Source organism: Salmo salar, chromosome ssa25 (assembly GCF_905237065.1).
Source record: "Salmo salar chromosome ssa25, Ssal_v3.1, whole genome shotgun sequence".
Classification (NCBI taxonomy): domain Eukaryota; kingdom Metazoa; phylum Chordata; class Actinopteri; order Salmoniformes; family Salmonidae; genus Salmo; species Salmo salar.
Window position 1 is genome coordinate 2,956,304 of NC_059466.1, and position 19,590 is coordinate 2,975,893.

The following is a 19,590-nucleotide window of genomic DNA, read 5'->3' on the forward strand; positions in this document are numbered from 1 at the left end:
TCTGACCATTTTACTTGCCCTAGCAGAGCTGGGTAGGCTTTTTTCACATTATCTAGAGCGTTGGTGACAATATTGTTGCTGGCAACAATTGAATTATGCTTTGTTGCCGACATTTACTGACACCGAACATATTCAACGGGTGTTGGGCGTTCAAAAATGCATCAGTTATTCTGCGCTCTGGCACACTAAGGAGAGTCTTTTGTTAAGAAATGTAGCTAGATAGCTAGCTAGGTAAACAATGAATCCCAACACATGACGTAACGTTAGTTAGCGAGCTAGTTAGCAAACAGTACACCAACTTGAAAGGAAAATACTTTGTCAAAATCAGAGTGGAGTCTTTGTTAAGACATGTAGCTAGCTAGTTAGCTAGCTAAACAATGGACCTACAATCACAACTCATGACATTACTACCTGCATGAATCTGCAGGTAGCTAACCACCAGGTTATATGGCTATAACCAGTCAAGCAAATGTGTCTGAGATACGAAGAATAAGATCATACGCAACGTTTAGCTAGCGACCCAGCCAGCTAACTTTAGCTAGCTAACAGTACACTTGAAATGAAACCACTGTCAAAATTACAAAAGTGTAATATCTGATAATCTTACCAGTATACATCATGGTTGGAGGCATCCACCGTCTGATGCCATGCATGGTTGCCCTTAGCTTGACGATGTATTCTAGACTGGTGTTTTCTCCATCTCCTTAGCTATCATACTCGAATTCCACTGATTTCAAAACTCAGTCCTCCAGAAAGTGGAGAGCATACACATAATGTTATCTAGCGAGCCAACCAGTTAACGTTAGCTAGCTAACAGTACACTTTAACTTGACATTTGGATTATGCAGTTTACTACGCACTAAAAAATATTTTTAAAGCCGCGTTCGACACGATAACCTAAACATACTGACCAGCTCCAATAGACAGACACGTGCTATATGGTAGACCAATCTCAACTCATCTCTCGGTATGTCCAACCCACTCATTCTTTCAGCCAGTCATGGCTAGCGGAAGGTTGCCCACTTCTTCTGTGGCTAAACCATCTAGGCTCGTAATTTAACCATTTAAGGCATACAAGTTTGATATTAAGGCACATGAAAGTTCACATGTTCCAGAAGGCCTTTCTGCAATAAAAAAATAAAAAACATTTTTAATGTTCAAACAGCTCTCCTGTGAAGTCGTGACTTGCGACATACACCTAGTTTCCTGAAAGGGGTCACACGAACTGTAACTCAGTAAAATCTTTGAAATTGTCACCTGTTGCGTTTATATTTCTGTCCTACTATCCAGGTCTGTACCCAAACAATTTGAACTTCTACTTTTAAAAATCCATCTCTCTAAAAACAAGTCTCTCACCATTGCCGCCTGCTATAGATCACCCTCGGCCCCCAGCTGTGCTCTGGACACCATATGTGAACTAATTGCCCCCGATCTATCTTCAGAGCTCGTGCTGCTAGGTGACCTAAACTGGGACATGCTTAACACCTCAGCCATCCTACAATCTAAGCTTGATGCCCTCAATCTCACACAAATTATCAATGAACCTACCAGGTACCACCCCAAAGCCGTAAACACGGGCACCCTCAAAGATATCATCCTAACCAACTTGCCCTCTAAATACATCTCTGCTGTTTTCAACCAAGATCTCAGCGATCACTGCCTCATTGCCTGCATCCGTAATGGGTCAGCGGTCAAACGACCTCCACTCATCACTGTCAAACGCTCCCTGAAGCCTTTCTAATCGACCTGGCCCGGGTATCCTGGAAGGATATGGACCTCATCCCGTCAGTAGAGGATGCCTGGTTATTTTTTTTAAATGCCTTCCTCACCATCTTAAATAAGCATGCCCCATTCAAGAAATTTAGAACCAGGAACAGATATAGCCCTTGGTTCTCTCCAGACCTGACTGCCCTTAACCAACACAAAAACATCCTGTGGCGTTCTGCATTAGCATCGAACAGCCCCCGTGATATGCAACTTTTCAGGGAAGTTAGAAACCAATATACACAGGCAGTTAGAAAAGCCAAGTCTAGCTTTTTCAAGCAGAAATTTGCTTCCTGCAACACAAACTCAAAAAAGTTCTGGGACATTGTAAAGTTCATGGAGAATAAGAACACCTCCTCCCAGCTGCCCACTGCACTGAGGATAGGAAACTCTATCACCTCCGATAAATCCACTATAATTGAGAATTTCAATAAGCATTTTTCTACAGCTAGCCATGCTTTCCACCTGGCTACCCCTACCGCGGTCAACAGCACTGCACCCCCCACAGCTACTCGCCCAAGCCTTCCCCATTTCTCCTTCTCCCAAATCCAGTCAGCTGATGTTCTGAAAGAGCTGCAAAATCTGGACCCCTACAAATCAGCCGGGCTAGACAATCTGGACCCTTTCTTTCTAAAATGATCTGCCGAAATTGTTGCAACCCCTATTACTAGCCTGTTCAACCTCTCTTTCGTGTCGTCTGAGATTCCAAAACATTGGAAAGCAGCTGCTGTCATCCCCCTCTTCAAAGGAGGGGACACTCTTGACCCAAACTGCCTCTATGGGGGTGCCACAGGGTTCAATTCTTGGGCCAACTCTTTCATCTGTATACATCAATGATGTTGCTCTTGCTGCTGGTGAGTCTCTGATCCACCTCTACGCAGACGACACCATTCTGTATACTTCTGGCCCTTCTTTGGACACTGTTAACAACCCTCCAGACGAGCTTCAATGCCATACAACTCTCCTTCCGTGGCCTCCAACTGCTCTTAAATACAAGTAAAACTAAATGCATGCTCTTCAACCGATCGCTGCCCGCACCTGCTCGCCCGTCCAGCATCACTACTCTGGACGGTTCTGACTTAGAATATGTGGACAACTACAAATACCGAGGTGTCTGGTTAGACTGTAAGCTCTCCTTCCAGACTCACATCAAACATCTCCAATCCAAAGTTAAATCTAGAATTGGCTTCCTATTTCGCAACAAAGCATCCTTCACTCATGCTGCCAAACATACCCTCGTAAAACTGACCATCCTACCGATCCTCGACTTTGGCGATGTCATTTACAAAATAGCCTCCAATACCCTACTCAACAAACTGGATGCAGTCTATCACAGTGCCATCCGTTTTGTCACCAAAGCCCCATATACTACCCACCACTGGGACCTGTACGCTCTCGTTGGCTGGCCCTCGCTTCATACTCGTCGCAAAACCCACTGGCTCCAGGTCATCTACAAGACCCTGCTAGGTAAAGTCCACTGTGGTTATGACTATGGGTTTTGAGTTTACTGTCTGTCACATTTAAAAGGACAACATGCCGGGAGAGTGAGTCTGAAATGATACCATACTCCCCACATAGCATCACCAATTCTAGATTCACTCCACAGGACTGACCCAAACCGTACTGATCTGACTCTGCTTTTTATTTCCCTATTGTCCTTTCCAGCATGGTTCCAACAATTATGGCGGATCTGTAACCAGTTTCTGCTCGTTAGTGTGAAAACATTAATAGTGCACCATATTTATAGAAAAGGTTGTTCTATGAGACACAGCTAAACTCAGAAGAAGGGGATATAGGGAGGGATAGAGAGAAAGAGATACAAATTTAAATAAAGAGAATGAGAATGAGTCTGACCTCCAGATGACGTCGTAGACGGGATCAAGACAGAGGCCGAAGCCCTGCAGGTCCTCCTGCTCTGAGTCATTGAAGGTGCGGCAGCTGCCATCCAGCTTGTTGATCAGCAGGCATTTAAAGGGGGGGGGCTCCGACACTGAGGTGGGGACTAAGCCTGGTACAGACACAGAGAAGAGAGGTTAATTAAAGGCACAGTGCAGTCAAAAACGTGATTTACCTTTGTTATATATACATTATGAGGTCAGAATTAAAATTGTGAAATGATAATGCACTTTTAGTGTAAGAGCAGTTTGAAAAGACAGGCTGAAATTTGTGCCTGTTTTGGCGGGATGGAGTTTTTGTATGCCTGGTGACCATCAGCAGGCGGTAAATTAGTTATTAGACCATTAAGAATGAGTGTTTAAACCTCTCTGCCGAAAAGAGACAGTTTTCCCCTCCCCACTCAGACCACTCCCACACAGTCCTAGCTAAATCTTCGCTTGAGAAATTGCCCTTCGCTATGAAGCATTTATTGTTACTTTTTTAGTATTTTAATTGAAAACAATCACAGTAAGGTACTTAATTGTTGCCCAGAAATGATTTAATATTGAAATAACTGCTGCATTGGACATTTCAAGTGGAACTGACAGCATTTTAGCTACTTTGCTGTTATGAAACAGAACCATATATATCAGTCAAAAAGATAAAATTCCCAGTTGATGCTACAAAACCAACTTCATAAGAGGTTTCTCATTGACGAAGCTGTAGAGGAGCAAGTTGAGAGCTTCAAGTTCCTTGGCGTCCACATCACCAAACTAACATGGTCCAAGCCCACCAAGACAGTCGTGAAGAGGGCACAACAAAACCTATTCCCCCTCAGGAGACAAAAGATTTGGCATGGGTCCTCAGATCCTCAAAAATATTTTACAGCTGCACCATCGAGAGCATACTGACGGGTTGCATCACTGCCTGGTATGGCAAATGCTCGGCCTCTGACCGCAAGGCACTACAGAGGGTAGTGCGTGCGGCCCAGTACATCACCGGGGCCAAGCTTCCTGCCATCCAGGACCTCTATACCAGGTGTCAGAGGAAGGCCCTAAAAATTGTCAGACTCCAGCCACCCTAGACATAGACTGTTCTCTCTGCTACCACACGGCAAGCGGTACCGGAGCGCCAAGTCTAGGTCCAAAAGGATTCTAAACAGCTTCTACCCCCAAGCCATAAGACTCCTGAACAGCTAATCAAATAGCAAAACGGACTATTTGCATTGCCTCAACCCCACCCTCTTTTACACTGCTGCTACTCTGTTATTATCTACGCACAGTCATTACAACTCTACCTACAGTTGAAGTCGGAAATGTACATACACTTAGGTTGGAGTCATTAAAACTTGTTTTTCAACCACTCCACACATTTCTTGTTAACAAACTATAGTTTTGACAAGTCGGTTAGGAGATTTACCTTGTGCATTTTTCCAACAATTGTTTACAGACAGACATTATTTCACTGTATCACAATTCCAGTGGGTCAGAAGTTTACGTACACTAAGTTGACTGTGCCTTTAAACAGCTTGGAAAATTCCAGAAAATGATGTCATGGCTTTAGAAGCTTCTGATAGGCTAATTGACATCATTTGAGTCAATTGGAGGTATACCTGTGGATGTATTTCAAGGCCTACCTTCAAACTCAGTGCCTCTGCTTGACATCATGGGAAAATCAAAAGAAATCAGCCAAGACCTCAGAAAAGAAATTGTAGACCTCCACAAGTCTGGTTCGTCTCTGGGAGCAATTTCCAAATGCCTGACGGTAACACGTTCATCTGTACAAACAATAGTACGCAAGTATAAACACCATGGGACCACGCAACCGTCATACCGTTCAGGAAGGAGACTCGTTCTGTCTAATAGAGATTAACGTACTTTGGTGCAAAACGTGCAAATCAATCCCAGAACAACAGCAAAGGACCTTGAAGATGCTGGAGGATACAGGTTCAGAAGTACCTATATCCACAGTAAAACAAGTCCTATATCGACATAACCTGAAAGGCCGCTCTGCAAGGAAGAAGCTACTGCTCCAAAACCGCCATAAAAAAGCCAGACTATGGTTTGCAACTGCACATGGGGACCAAGATCGTACTTTTTGGAGAAATGTCCTCTGGTCTGATGAAACAAAAATAGAACTGTTTGGCCATAATGTCCACCGTTATGTTTGGAGGAAAAGGGGGGAGTCTTGCAAGCCGAAGAACACCCTCCCAACCGTGAACCACGGGGGTGGCAGTATCATGTTGTGGGGGTGATTTGCTGCAGGAGGGACTGGTGCACTTCACAAAATAGATGGCATCATGAGGTAGGAAAATTATGTGGATATATTGAAGCAACATCTCAAGACATCAGTCAGGAACTTAAAGCTTGGTTGCAAATGGGTCTTCAAAATGGACAATGACCCCAAGCATACTTCCAAAGTTGTGGCAAAATGGCAGAACTGAAAAAGCGAGTGTGAGCAAGGAGGCCTACAAACCTGACTCACACCAGCTCTGTCAGGAGGAATGGGCCAAAATTCACCCAACTTATTGTGGGAAGCTTGTGGAAGGCTACCTGAAACGTTCAACCCAAGTTAAACAATTTAAAGGCAATGCTACCCAATACTAATTGTGTGTATGTAAACTTCTGACCCACTTGGAACGTGATGAAAGAAATAAAAGCTGAAATAAATCACTCTATTATTATTCTGACATTTCACATTTTTAAAATAAAGCGGTGATCCTAACTGACCTAAGACAGGGAATTTTTACTAGGATTAAATGTCAGGAATTGTGAAAAACTGAGATTACATGTATTTGGCTAAGGTGTATGTAAACTTCCGACTTCAACTGTACATAATTACCTCAACACCAGTGCCCCCCAAAATATTGACTCTGTACCGGTACCCCCTGTATATAGCCCCGCTATTGTTATTATCTCTTACTTTTTGGGGGATTTTCTTAACTGCATTGTTGGTTAAGGGCTGTAAGTAAGATTTCACTGTAAGGTCTACTACACCTGTTGTATTCGGCGCATGTGACAAATACAATTTGATCTGATTTGATTATTTAAAACAAATTTTATTTGACTCAACATTCCATGCCGTACACCAAGGCATTGTTGGCAGAATAGATGGATGTAGTTCACTGCATGATTAATATAATTCACCAATACATTTCTTGGTAGTCCCTGGTACATTGTTTGAAGCCTTCATTCGGGATGCACTGTTTCAGTTTCAATGACTCAATATTTTAGACAAAAATGGCAAATGTAACTGAGGCTGGGAATGTCAATAAAATCAAACTAGCGAGGGCAATGATAACAATTAATTCATAACGTGGCTAATAAGCTAGTGTATCTAGACAGAAAACAAATGCAACATGCAACATTTAACGATTTACAATTCATATAAGCAAATCCATCAATTGAATAAAATGAATTAGCCCCTAATCTATGGATTTCACATGACTGGGCAGGGGCGCAGCCATGGGTGGGCCTGGGAGGGCATACGCCCACCCACTTGGGAGCCAGACCCAGCCAATCAGAATGAGTTTTTCCCTACAAAAGGGCTTTTAAAACAAAGAAATACTCCTCAGTTTCATCAGCTGTCCGGGTGGCTGGTCTTAGACGATCCTGCAGGCTGGAGTGGTTACACATGGTCTGAGGTTGTGAGGCTGGTTGGACGTACTGACAAATTCTCTAAAACGACATTGGAGGCAGCTTATGGTAGAGAAATTAACATTGAATTATCTGGCAACAGCTCTGGTGGACATCCCTGCAGTCAGCATGCCAATTGCACACTCCCTCAAAATTTGAGACATCTGTGGCACTGTGTTGTGTGACAAAAATGCACATTTTAGAGTGGCCTCTGTCTCCAGCACAAGGTGCACCTGTGTAATGATCATGATGTTTAATCAGCTTCTTGATATGCCACACCTGTCAGGTGGATGGATTATCTTGGCAAAGGAGAAATGCTCTGGGATCTTTTATTTAAGCTCATGAAACATGGGACCAACCATTTACATGTTGCGTTTATATTTTTGTTACGTAGCAAGCTAAAAGCACGGAGCCTAACGTTAGTTAGCTGCTAGGAGGATATCATGTAATGTCATTGGAGGAGTGGGTGACTTTTTCCCGTCATATCGTTTTCGGTGGCATTACACAGCTAGAGACGCAGGTGTCATTTATTTAGCTAGTAAGAACGACTGTTATCCAGTTAGCATATCCCTTGCGTTTGCAAATTCACTCTGGCTATCTACTCCGATTTCAGAGCACTCTCATCTGAGTGTGGCAGAGCGCAGAGTAACTGATGAATTTACAAACGCGTAACACCCATTAGATATGACAGGTGTCAGTAAACGTAGGCAAAAAAAGTAATCGTCACAAATGATGTAGATAACATGTAACCAGCTCTGCTACAGCGAGTAAAATGGTCAGAGTGAGGTGTCCTCTCATTTGTGTCTGAAAGAGGGCTCCCGAGTGGCGCAGCGGTCTAAGGCACTGCATCTCAGTGTGGTCACTACAGACCATGGTTCAATTCCAGGCTGTATCACAACCGGCCGTGATTGGGAGTCCCATAGGCTGAGTGTCGTCCGGGTTAGGGTTTGGCCCGGGGTAGGTCGCCATTGTAAATAAGAATTTGTTCTTAACTGACTTGCCAAGTTTAATAAAGGTTCAATAAAAAAATACATTTAAAAAAAGTAGCTAGCCAACTTTAGCCAGTTAGCTTGGGTGCTTGGTTGGGACAAGAATGAATGCATTGGCAGGCAAGCTGCAGAAGGATGAGTAGGCTACTATTCCCCATGGTTTATCAGTGCAATTTTGACAGGCAACTAGCTGAAAAAGTTGAGTTTATATCTAAACTCCAACTCAGTTGGTAGAGCATGGTGTTTGCAACACCAGGGTTGTGGGTTCGATTCCCACGGGGGGCCAGCACAGAAAAAAAAAATGTATGAAATTGTATGAAATGTATGCATTCACTACTGTAAGTCGCTCTGGATAAGAGCGTCTGCTAAATGAGTAAAATGTAAAATGTAAATGTAATGTTCCTTCATTATATTTTAGGTAATCTTGCTCTGGCTAGCATTAGTTGTTGATCTTGTTGTTGTGCATAACTGAGGGAGAGAGAGCCTTCCTTCATGGTTGTTTGATCAATTGGACTGCAAAGTTCCCAAATGTAAGAGGACTCCCGTGGTATTTACATATATTTGCAGAAATCCATTCAGGTGTATTTTGTGGCTTTTGGCGAATGCGTTCTAATGATCTAAAGTCACACTGTTAATACTGCCTGAAAACACACTGTCCAGTTCAAAGGGAATTATGGAAGTCCTTTGTGGAGAATGGCTTGTTTGCATAAAGGCCTACTGTAGCTCTGATTGGCTAAGGCGCACCTGCTGAGTAGACTCCGGTCTTGGGTGAGACAGATGTTTTTATTAGGTTTTAATTACTGCAGTGCCTATTAATTGTCCAAACGCACGGCCCCTTTCCTACTCTATATTGCAATAGAACTTCACAAATACCTAAGTATAAGTAATTCCCAAACACTAAGAATTTATGAAAAAGTAAAAATGAACATATCTAAGTGCTCGCTTGTCATAAGTGTCAAATTCTTCCTGGGTGTGTATATGAACAGATTTAAATAAGATTTCATGTTGCATAAATGCTGTCAGTTCCACTTTAAAGGCTAATGCGCTTTTTCGTTGAGGTACATTTTTAAGAAAGGCTAGCTAAAATGGCATAGGAGATAGTTCATTGTTTAATCTAAATACTATATATTTTGTGTAATATATTCACACAAAAGAAGACATTTCTACATAAAGACATTTGAGTTAAGGACCCATCCTAACTTGAATGTGAATCACGCATTTACGTCAATGGGAGTTTTGCTTTAAAGTTTGAGATGCGCTCAGGGCCTGTATTCACAAAGTGTCTCCGAGTAACAGTGCTATTCTAGGATCAGGTCCCCCCCGTCCATGTAATCTTCTAATTAAGATCAAGAAGACCAAATTTCTAGATCAGCATTACTAATTTCAGACACTTTATGAATACAAGTCCTGATCTCAGGTTCAGGTTAGGACCTGAGTGAGCAGAGGGTGTGCTACTTACCAATGATGTGTTTGCTAGCAAAGATCTCGGAGGTAGCAAGGACGTGCGAGTTGATTAGGGCCTCGTCGATCCTCAGGAAGGTCTGGTCGCCGCTGGCCCCGATCCAGGTGGCCTTGCGGCCATACTTGGCACCAATGTTGGGCATGGGGGAAGGCTTGGCGTTCCAGTAGGGCATATCCAGGATTGGCCGACCCAGCTGCCCTTTCTGTGGAGAGATGTAATATTAACCTCTACGCATTCAATAAGAATGTGTATGGACTTCAGTAAATAATAGATTTAGACAATATGGCATTGGTATGGCATTGCGTTTTAAAGTAACATTGCACTCTGAGGAAAAACAAAGATGTGACCATTACAACAAGGTCAATAAGGAAAATTAAGGATTATGGGTGGGGTTAGATACAATTAAATGGTTTTAGTTAATCAAGAAAGAAAGTGACATAAAAAGCACATCTAAACTCGAAACCGTAGGGGCATAAACCAGAACAGCTGCGTGGCATACCGAGAAGCTGCCGAAGGTGAAGACCTGTCCGTCCATGAGCAGCACAGCTGTGTGGTTACTACCAGCTGTCACCTGGATACTCGGACCTGGAAGGGCCTGCACCAGCGTGGGAGAACCCCTACAAAAGGCACAGAGAGGGGGGGGGTAAATAATTCATTACCCAGGTTCAAGGACAGCCTTTACACCACCCTCAACAAACTGAGGTTAAACATTAAGGGACCAGTGTTGTCATGATACCGGTATCACGGCAAGGAAACAACATTTTCTGAGGAAAACAGTCCTAATGTTGGAAACAAACAGCCCCATGTTGTCACCAGGGTTTCCGTTAGGGAAATGTGGCGCCGGACATTTGACCGGCAGGATTTCAATTTACTGGACATTTAAGATATTTACCATTGGTTGCGTAACCTGGGCCACCCATGGTTCTCAGAAAGACAGAAATCACATTTAGTTTATGAATATTCCTATTAACAGAACATGCAACTTGGATGCAACTATGTGCATCATTCCTACCGAAATCCGATGAGCAATTTGAAGATGTCAGAATACATAGGCAGAGTGTCCATAAGGCTAGTGGAAGTTAAGCTTTCCCTAAAGTAATTAGCCAAAATTATATAGCCTATTTAGCGCAGCAAATAGTTTGGAAAACAAATGGCTATTGCTGTAAAGAGAAGGCAATCAAAATAATCCAATCTGTGTTTTAGTCATCAGAATTCTTAATTTAATTGAATGAAAAGTAGCCTTCTTATTGGCACCAGTGGAGAACATCAGCCATATCCCCGGTAAGTGTGCATTTTCACTGTCTTGTGTCAATGCCACTTTTGTTGGTTTTTGGACAATAATTTCCTCTTCCAGGTTAGATGGACATCATATTATATTTGTGTGTCCCCTTTTCGTAGGCCTAATATATGGATCAGACAACGTTTTTATTGATATGTTTGTCAGTGTCAGCAGAGCAGGCTACCCTGTAATTTTTGTCGAATAAAAAAATATTCAGCAAATGTCTTCAGACATAAAGTGTAGTAGAATTGCATGAAACGTGTTAAAACCTATTGGGGCTAGGGGGCAGTATTTGCACGGCCGGATAAAAAAACGTACCCGATTTATACTGGTTACTACTCTTGCCCAGAAACGAGAATATGCATATAATTAGTAGATTTGGATAGAAAACACTGAAGTTTCTAAAACTTTTTGAATGGTGTCTGAGTTTAACAGAACTCATATGGCAGGCCAAAACCTGAGAAGATTCCATACAGGAAGTGCCCTGTCTGACAATTTGTTGTCCTCCTGTTGCATCTCTATCGAAAATACAGCATCTCTGCTGTAACGTGACATTTTCTAAGGCTTCCATTGGCTCTCAGAAGGCTCCAGAAAGTGGAATGACGTCTCTCCTGTCTGGACAAAAAACAGCAGGAGATTTTGTGAGTGGTCAGGCTAGGAACAGTGACACTGGAGATGCGCGTTCATGTGAATTCTCAATTTTTTTCTTTCAGCCTTTGAATGAATACAACGTCGCCCGGTTGGAATATTATCGCTATTTTACGAGAAAAATTGCATAAAAATTGATTTTAAACAGCGTTTGACATGCTTCGAAGTACGGTAATGGAATATTTTGAATTTCTTTGTCACGAAATGCGCTCACGTGTCACCCTTCGGATACTGACCTGAACGCACGAACAAAACGGAGGTATTTGAATATAACTATGGATTATTTGGAACCAAAACAACATTTGTTGTTGAAGTAGAAGTCCTGGGAGTGCATTCTGATGAAGAACAGCAAAGGTAATCCAATTTTTCTAATAGTAATTCTGAGTTTGGTGAGGGCCAAACTTGGTGGGTGTCAAATTAGCTAGCCGTGATGGCCGGGCTATGTACTCAGAATATTTCGCCGAAAAGCTATTTTAAAATCTGACACCGCGATTGCATAAAGGAGTTCTGTATCTATAATTCTTAAAATAATTGTTATGTATTTTGTGAACGTTAATCGTGAGTAATTTAGTAAATTCACCGGAAGTTTGCGGTGGGTATGCTAGTTCTGAACATCACATGCTAATGTAAAAAGCTGGTTTTGATATAAATATGAACTTGATTGAACAAAATATGCATGTATTGTATAACATGTCCTAGGAGTGTCATCTGATGAAGATCATCAAAGGTTAGTGCTGCATTTAGCTGTGGTTTTGGTTTTTGTGACATATATGCTTGCTTTGAAAATGGCTGTGTGATTATTTTTGGCAGGGTACTCTCCTGACAATCTGTTTCGCTTTCGCTGTAAAGCCTTTTTGAAATCGAACAATGTGGTTAGATTAACGAAAGTCTTGTCTTTAAAATGGTGAAAATAGTCATACGTTTGAGAAATTGAAGTTATAGCATTTTTGAGGTATTTGTATTTCGCGCCACGCGATTCCACTGGCTGTTGACTAGGTGGGACACAAACGTCCCACCTTGCCCAGGAAAGTTAATAAAATGGCATTTTTTTGGTGCAAAGGAGAAGAAATGTAGGCTGATATAGCATAGCCCTACTCTAACGTGCTGACTAGACAGGGCGCGCGTGTCCGTTGATGTTGATTTTGCCCACCCACCCCAGATGCGGTCAGGACACAGGTTGAAATATCAAAAAGAACTCAACCAACTACAATAATTTGGGGACAGGTCGAAAAGCATTAAACATTTATGGCAATTTAGCTAACTAGCTTGCTGTTGCTAGCTAATTTGTCCTGAGATATAAACATCGGGTTGTTATTTTACCTGAAATGCACAAGGTCCTCTACTCAATTAATCCACAGACAAAAGGGTATACCAAGTTCGTTTCTAGTCATCTCACCTCCTTCAGGCTTCTTCTTCGGACTTTATATGGCGGTTGGCAACCAACTTTGTGGTTTCATTATCACCACCAACTGGACTGGAGGGTGGAACTCAATCACCCATGTGGGTATATGCTCCTAAAAACCAATGAGGAGATGGGAGAGGCGGGACTTGCAGCGCATTAAACTTCACAAATATTTTAGCGCCTGGCTACGCAGACACTCGTTGAAGCGCACGAGCAGTGTGGATTCAATGATTGAATAACGTGTACATTTATTTTGCACAGCTCGCGCACGTAACGCAAGCGGTGTAGTCAGCATGTAAGTCATTACGCGCTGCATTGAACAGTCTTTTTTGCGAACAGTGATTGCGTTATATTATAATCCTAAATTATGACTATCCAATATAATCATCACATTAGGAATAGTAGGCTATCTTATATTAGTCTGCACATGTGAGAATGCATGGAATGTTTTATTAAAGGGGAATTTATGGTGAAAATTTGCTTCCCCAAACTTCAAACCCATGTGCCACCTATGTTAGAATAACTGCCCACATTTACTTTCCTCAGCCAACAAGACGAGTAACGAACAGCAAAATCACTAGCCTATGTCGATCTACTATCCCCCACAGTAGAAAAGTTTACCTATTCTATTGGTCAGCTTGTTGTTCCGTGCAAGAAAAAAATTGCCTATACCAAACAGACTCTGGGACAGTGGTGGGACGATAGATCCCAAACTCATACAACCAGTAGGCCTAGGATACATTCCAAAAATGTAAAAAGCATGCAAAAGATCAGATTATGCAACAGATCAGATCGTTTAGCATAAAATGTTGATAGGCCTAAACTATTATTTCTTCATAATATAAGCGCAGTAAGGTGCACAAGGAGGTAGGCTTCGCACAAATATCTGTCCCATAACGCAAATTAGCGGGAAACACACCATTGGGAGCGGTGTCATGTGACACTGAGCTGTAGTCAATGAATAGCATTCTCAAGTAAGGTGTTCCTTTTGTCCAGGTAGGAAAGGGTAGTGTGGGATGCAATAGATTGCATCATCTGTGGATCTGTTGGGGCGGTATGCAAATTGGAGTGGGTCTTGGGGTTATGGGATAATGGTGTTGATCGGCGTTGTCTTTACGCAAGGTGAATCTTTGTCCCAGTCTGAGCTCCTGAGCACTCTGGCGCAGGTTTTCATCAAGGATCTCTCTGTACTGTACTCCACTCATCTTTCCCTCAATCCTGATTGGTCTCCCAGTCCCTGCCGCTGAAGAACATTTCCACAGCATGATGCTGCCACCACCATGCTTCACCGTAGGGATGGTGCCAGGTTTTCTCCAGACGTGACGATTGGCATTCAGGCCAGAGTTCAATCTTAGTTTCATCAGACCAGAGAATCTTGTTTCTCATGGTCGGAGTCCTTTAGATGCCTTTTGGCAAACTCCAAGCAGGCTGTCATGTACCTTTTACTGAGGAGTAGATTCTGTCTGGCCACTCTAGCATAAAGGCCTGATTGGTGGAGGGCTGCAGAGATAATTGTCCTTCTGGAAGGTTCTACCATCTCCACAAAGAAACTACGGAGCTCTTTCAGAGTGACCATCGGGTTCTTGGTCACCTCCCTGACCAAGGCGCTTCTCACCCGATTGCTCAGTTTGGCCTGGAGGCCAGCTCTAGGAAGAGTCTTGGTGGTTCCAATCTTCTTCCATTTAAGTATGATGGAGGCCACTGTGTTCATGGGGACCTTCAATGCTGCAAATATTGTTTGATACCCTTCCCCAAATCTGTGCCTGGACACAATCCTGTCTCAGAGCTCTACGGAGAATTACTTTGACCTCAAGGCTTGGTTTTTGCTCTGAAATGCACTGTCAACTGTGGGACCTGATATAGACAGGTGTATGTCTTTCCAAATCATGTCCAATCAATTGAATTTTACACAGGTGGACTCCAAGTTGTAGAAACATCAAGAATGATCAATGGAAACAGGATGCACCTGAGCTCAATTGCAAGTTTCATAGCAAATGGTCTGAATACTTACGTAAATAAGGTCTTTCAGGTTTTTATATTTATTAATTTTTTATTCTAAAAACATGTTGTTTCCACTTCATCATCACGGGGTATTGTGTGTAGTTTGATGAGGATTTTAATCAATTTTAGAATAAGGCTAATGTAACAAAATGTGGAAAAAGTGAAGGGGTCTGAATACATGCACTGTAAATAGTGTCATAACGTGTTAGGACGCAGGGTGTAAAGTGTTACCAAATAAAGATATACAAAAACTTGCAGAGAGCATATCCAACTAACAAGCTCTTAGAAAGAAATAAAAACGATTAGAACCAAGACTTAACAATAACTGATGTTGGAACAAGATGGAGGGAATGTTAGAGCATAACTAAAGAAAGTACAATTAACAAAAATGTACGCTTAACCCAGTATAAACTAATGTACAGAATGTATTATACAGGAGACAAAATTCCCAAATTCTACAGAAGAACAGCAAGAGTCATGCCATAAGTGTAAAACAAACATTAACTCAATAATCCATGCATTCTGGAAATGCTATAAAATCCCCAAGTTATGGGCGGAGCTAGAAAACTGGCTGTTTCAATGTATTACAATGTTAACGTACTTTTAACCCGTCAGTCTGCATATTTCAAAACATGGCATATGGCAGTGTAGTGAAATACCCAATGGGCTGGATAATTGTCTTCTCACTCATCTTGAAAACAAGTGTACTTAACTTGAAAATCAATCAATCCGCCATCATTAACAATTGGAAAATCAAATGATTTATTATTGAAATAGCATGGGCAAACGAGAAAAAACTAATTCGTACAATTTAAAGCCATGTGGCAAACAACAATGCAGGCACTAGGGATGGCGGTGTGAGCATGCGGGTCTACCACAACAAATATTTCCAATCTGGGAGGTAAACTTGATAAAGTATTCCTAAGGTAAATATGTCTAACCATGGGAGGCAAGCCCCCACGGGTTGCTACTTTATGTACTTGTGGAAAACACTGACAACCTACCCTTCTATCTATCCTACACTGTTAAAACCTATTCATTGTCTGAACAGAACATCTAGAACTATGTTTTTTTGTGTCCAAATGTTTACCATTTTTGCATGTCAGTGGTTACCTTGAGTTGACGTCTCCGTGTCCAAGCTGGCCATGCTGACCATAGCCAAACGTATAGACATCCCCATTCTCCATCAGCACCACTACAAGACAGAACCAGAGACAAATACGTTCCATAACATTCCACCACATTACTTATCTGAATATGTTGTGCACGTTTCATATGTTCATATGTGTTATTTTCCAATATACAGTCATGTTACATACAGAGAGTATTGCCGTCTTACATTATCCACAGAATTTCAATTGTACATGTGTATTTGTCATTGAACTGTTAAGCGCTTACTTGCTAAAAACAACAAATAGGGTCATAAAGAATGACCTATTAACACATTTCCATACAGGTCAGGTCCCAGCAGATTGAAATCTTATAACATCCTCTACATTATATTGAATTCTTAAATGTCCAAGCCGTGGGGGCGGGGGGGGGGTTAAATTGACATATGTAATTGTTTTAGGACTGTCATACAATGGATAATTCCCTTAATTATATATTTTAGGAGCACTTTAGGTATCCCCAAAAAGTACTACAAAAATTATAGGACAAATTATTGATTTTGGCCTTTACTAATATAGCCCAGAGAAACACATTGAAAACCATTTATGAATGGCCCAAAAAAATTACAAAATATAATCAAAAGAAACAACGTTTTGAAGTGTTTGTCCTATATCTAGGATACATAAGAAAGCTCCGGAAATATATATACAGTACCAGTCAAAAGATTGGACACACCTACTCATTCAAGGGTTTTTCTTTATTTTTACTATGTTCTACATTGTAGAATATCAAAACTATGAAACACATATGGAATCATGTAGTAACCAAAAAAGTGTTCAATCAAAATATATTTGATATATTTGAGATTCTTCAAAGTAGACACCCTTTGCCTTGATAACAGCTTTGCACACTCTTGGAATTCTCTCAACCAGCTTCATGAGGTAGTCACTTGGAATGACTTTTAATTAACAGGTGTGCCTTGTTAAAAGTTCATTTGTGGAATTTCTTCTTAATGTGTTTTGGCCAATCTCTTGTGTTGTGACAAGGTAGGTTTGGGATACCAAAGATAGCCCTATTTGGTAAAAGACCAAGTCCATATTATGGTTAGAACAGCTCAAATTAGCAAAGAGAAACCATAGTCCATCATTACTTTAAGACATGAAGGTCAGTCAATCCGGAATATTTCAAGAACTTTGAAAGTTTCTTCAAGTGCAGTCGCAAAAAAACATTAAGCATTGTGATGAAACTGGCTCTCATGAGGACCGCCACAGATAGACCCATAGTTAACTCTGCTGCAGAGGATAAGTTAATTTCAGTTAACTGCACCTCAGATTGCAGCCCAAATAAATGCATCACAGAGTTCAAGTCACAGACACATCTCAACATCAACTGTTCAGAGGAGACTGCATGAGTCAGGCCTTCATGGTCGAATTGATGCAAAGAAACCACTACTAAAGGACACCAATAAGAAGAAGAGACTTGCTTGGGCCAAGAAACATGAGCAATGGACATTAGACTGGTGTAAATCTGTGTTTTGGTCTGATGAGATTTTTGGTTCCAACCATTGTGCCTTTGTGAGATGCAGAGTAGGTTAACAGATCTCTGCATATGTGGTTCCCACCGTGAAGCATGGAGGAGGTTTGATGGTGCTTAGCTGGTGACACTGGCTGTGATTTATTTAGAACCCAATTGAGATGGTTTGGGATGAGTTCGACTGCATAGTGACGGAAAAGCAGCCAACAAGTGCTCAGCATATGTGGGAACTCCTTCAAGACTGTTGGAAAAGCATTCCAGGTGAAGCTGGATGAGAGAATGCCAAGTGTGCAAAGCTGTCGTTAACCTGTTATGGATAGGGGGCAGTATTTTCACGGCCGGATAAAAAACGTACCCGATTTAATCTGTTTATTACTCCTGCTCAGAAACTAGAATATGCATATAATTGATTTGGATAGAAAACACCCTAAACTTTCTAAAACTGTTTGAATGGTGTCTGTGAGTATAACAGAACTCATATGGCAGGCCAAAACCTGAGAAGATTCCTAACAGGAAGTGCCCTCTCTGACCATTTCTTGGCATTCTTTAGCCTCTTTATTGAAAACAGAGGATCTCTGCTGTAACGTGACACTTTCTAAGGCTCCCATAGGCTCTCAGAAGGCGCCAGAACGTTGAATGATGACTCTGCAGTCCATGGCTGAAAAACAGTAGCGCATTTGGATAGTGGTCGATCTGAGAACAATGAGACGGGGGTGCGCGTGCACATGAAGAGTCCATTTTACATTTTCAGTCTTTGAACGAAAACAACGACTCCCGGTCGGAATATTATCGCTATTTTACGAGAAAAATCGTATAAAAATTGATTTTAAACAGCGTTTGACATGCTTCGAAGTACGGTAATGGAATATTTTGAAATCTTTTGTCACGATACGCGCCAGCGCGTCACCCTTCGTTACTCTTCGGATAGTGTCTTGAACGCACGAACAAAACGCCACTATTTGGATATAACTATGGATTATTTGGAACCAAACCAACATTTGTTGTTGAAGTAGAAGTCCTGGGACTGCATTCTGACGAAGAACAGCAAAGGTAATCCAATTTTTCTAATAGTAATTCTGAGTTTGGTGAGGGCCAAACTTGGTGGGTGTCAAATTAGCTAGCCGTGATGGCCGGGCTATGTACTCAGAATATTGCAAAATGTCCTTTCACCGAAAAGCTATTTTAAAATCTGACACCGCGATTGCATAAAGGAGTTCTGTATCTATAATTCTTTAAATAATTATGTTTTTTGTGAAAGTTTATCGTGAGTAATTTAGTAAATTCACCGGAAGTGTTCGGTGGGAATGCTAGTTCTGAACGTCACATGCTAATGTAAAAAGCTGGTTTTTGATATAAATATGCATGTATGGTATAACATAATGTCCTAGGAGTGTCATCTGATGAAGATCATCAAAGGTTAGTGCTGCATTTAGCTGTGGTTTTGGTTTTTGTGACATTATATGCTAGCTTGAAAAATGGGTGTCTGATTATTTCTGGCTGGGTACTCTCCTGACATAATCTAATGTTTTGCTTTCGTTGTAAAGCCTTTTTGAAATCGGACAGTGTGGTTAGATAAAGGAGAGTAGTTTGTATTTCGCGCCACGCCCTATCATTGGATATCTAGATGTAAGAAATTAAGGCAAAGGGCGGTTACTTTGAAGAATCTCAAATATATTTTGATTTGTCTAACACTTTTTTGGTTACTACATGATTCCATATGTGGTATTTGTTAGTTTTGATGTCTTCACTATTATTCTACAACGTAGAAAATAGTGAAAAAAAAAAAAAAACTTAAATGAGAAGGTGTGTCCAAACATTTGACTGGTACTCTTCTGAGGAACATAACATTTTAACGACATATTTTTTTCCATCTTCATAACATTGCAAAAATC

At 41.4% G+C, this 19,590-nt stretch overlaps 1 protein-coding gene across 1 annotated transcript in view; it reads right to left on the reverse strand.

The window, feature by feature from the left end:
- LOC100380858 (E3 ubiquitin-protein ligase MYCBP2) overlaps positions 1-19,590 on the reverse strand; it is a 356,005-nt gene that overhangs the window by 174,078 nt on the left and 162,337 nt on the right. The window contains 4 exon segments of the mRNA XM_045707688.1: positions 3,619-3,772; positions 9,723-9,927; positions 10,225-10,342; positions 16,169-16,250. Coding sequence (XP_045563644.1) covers positions 3,619-3,772; positions 9,723-9,927; positions 10,225-10,342; positions 16,169-16,250 — 559 coding nt within the window.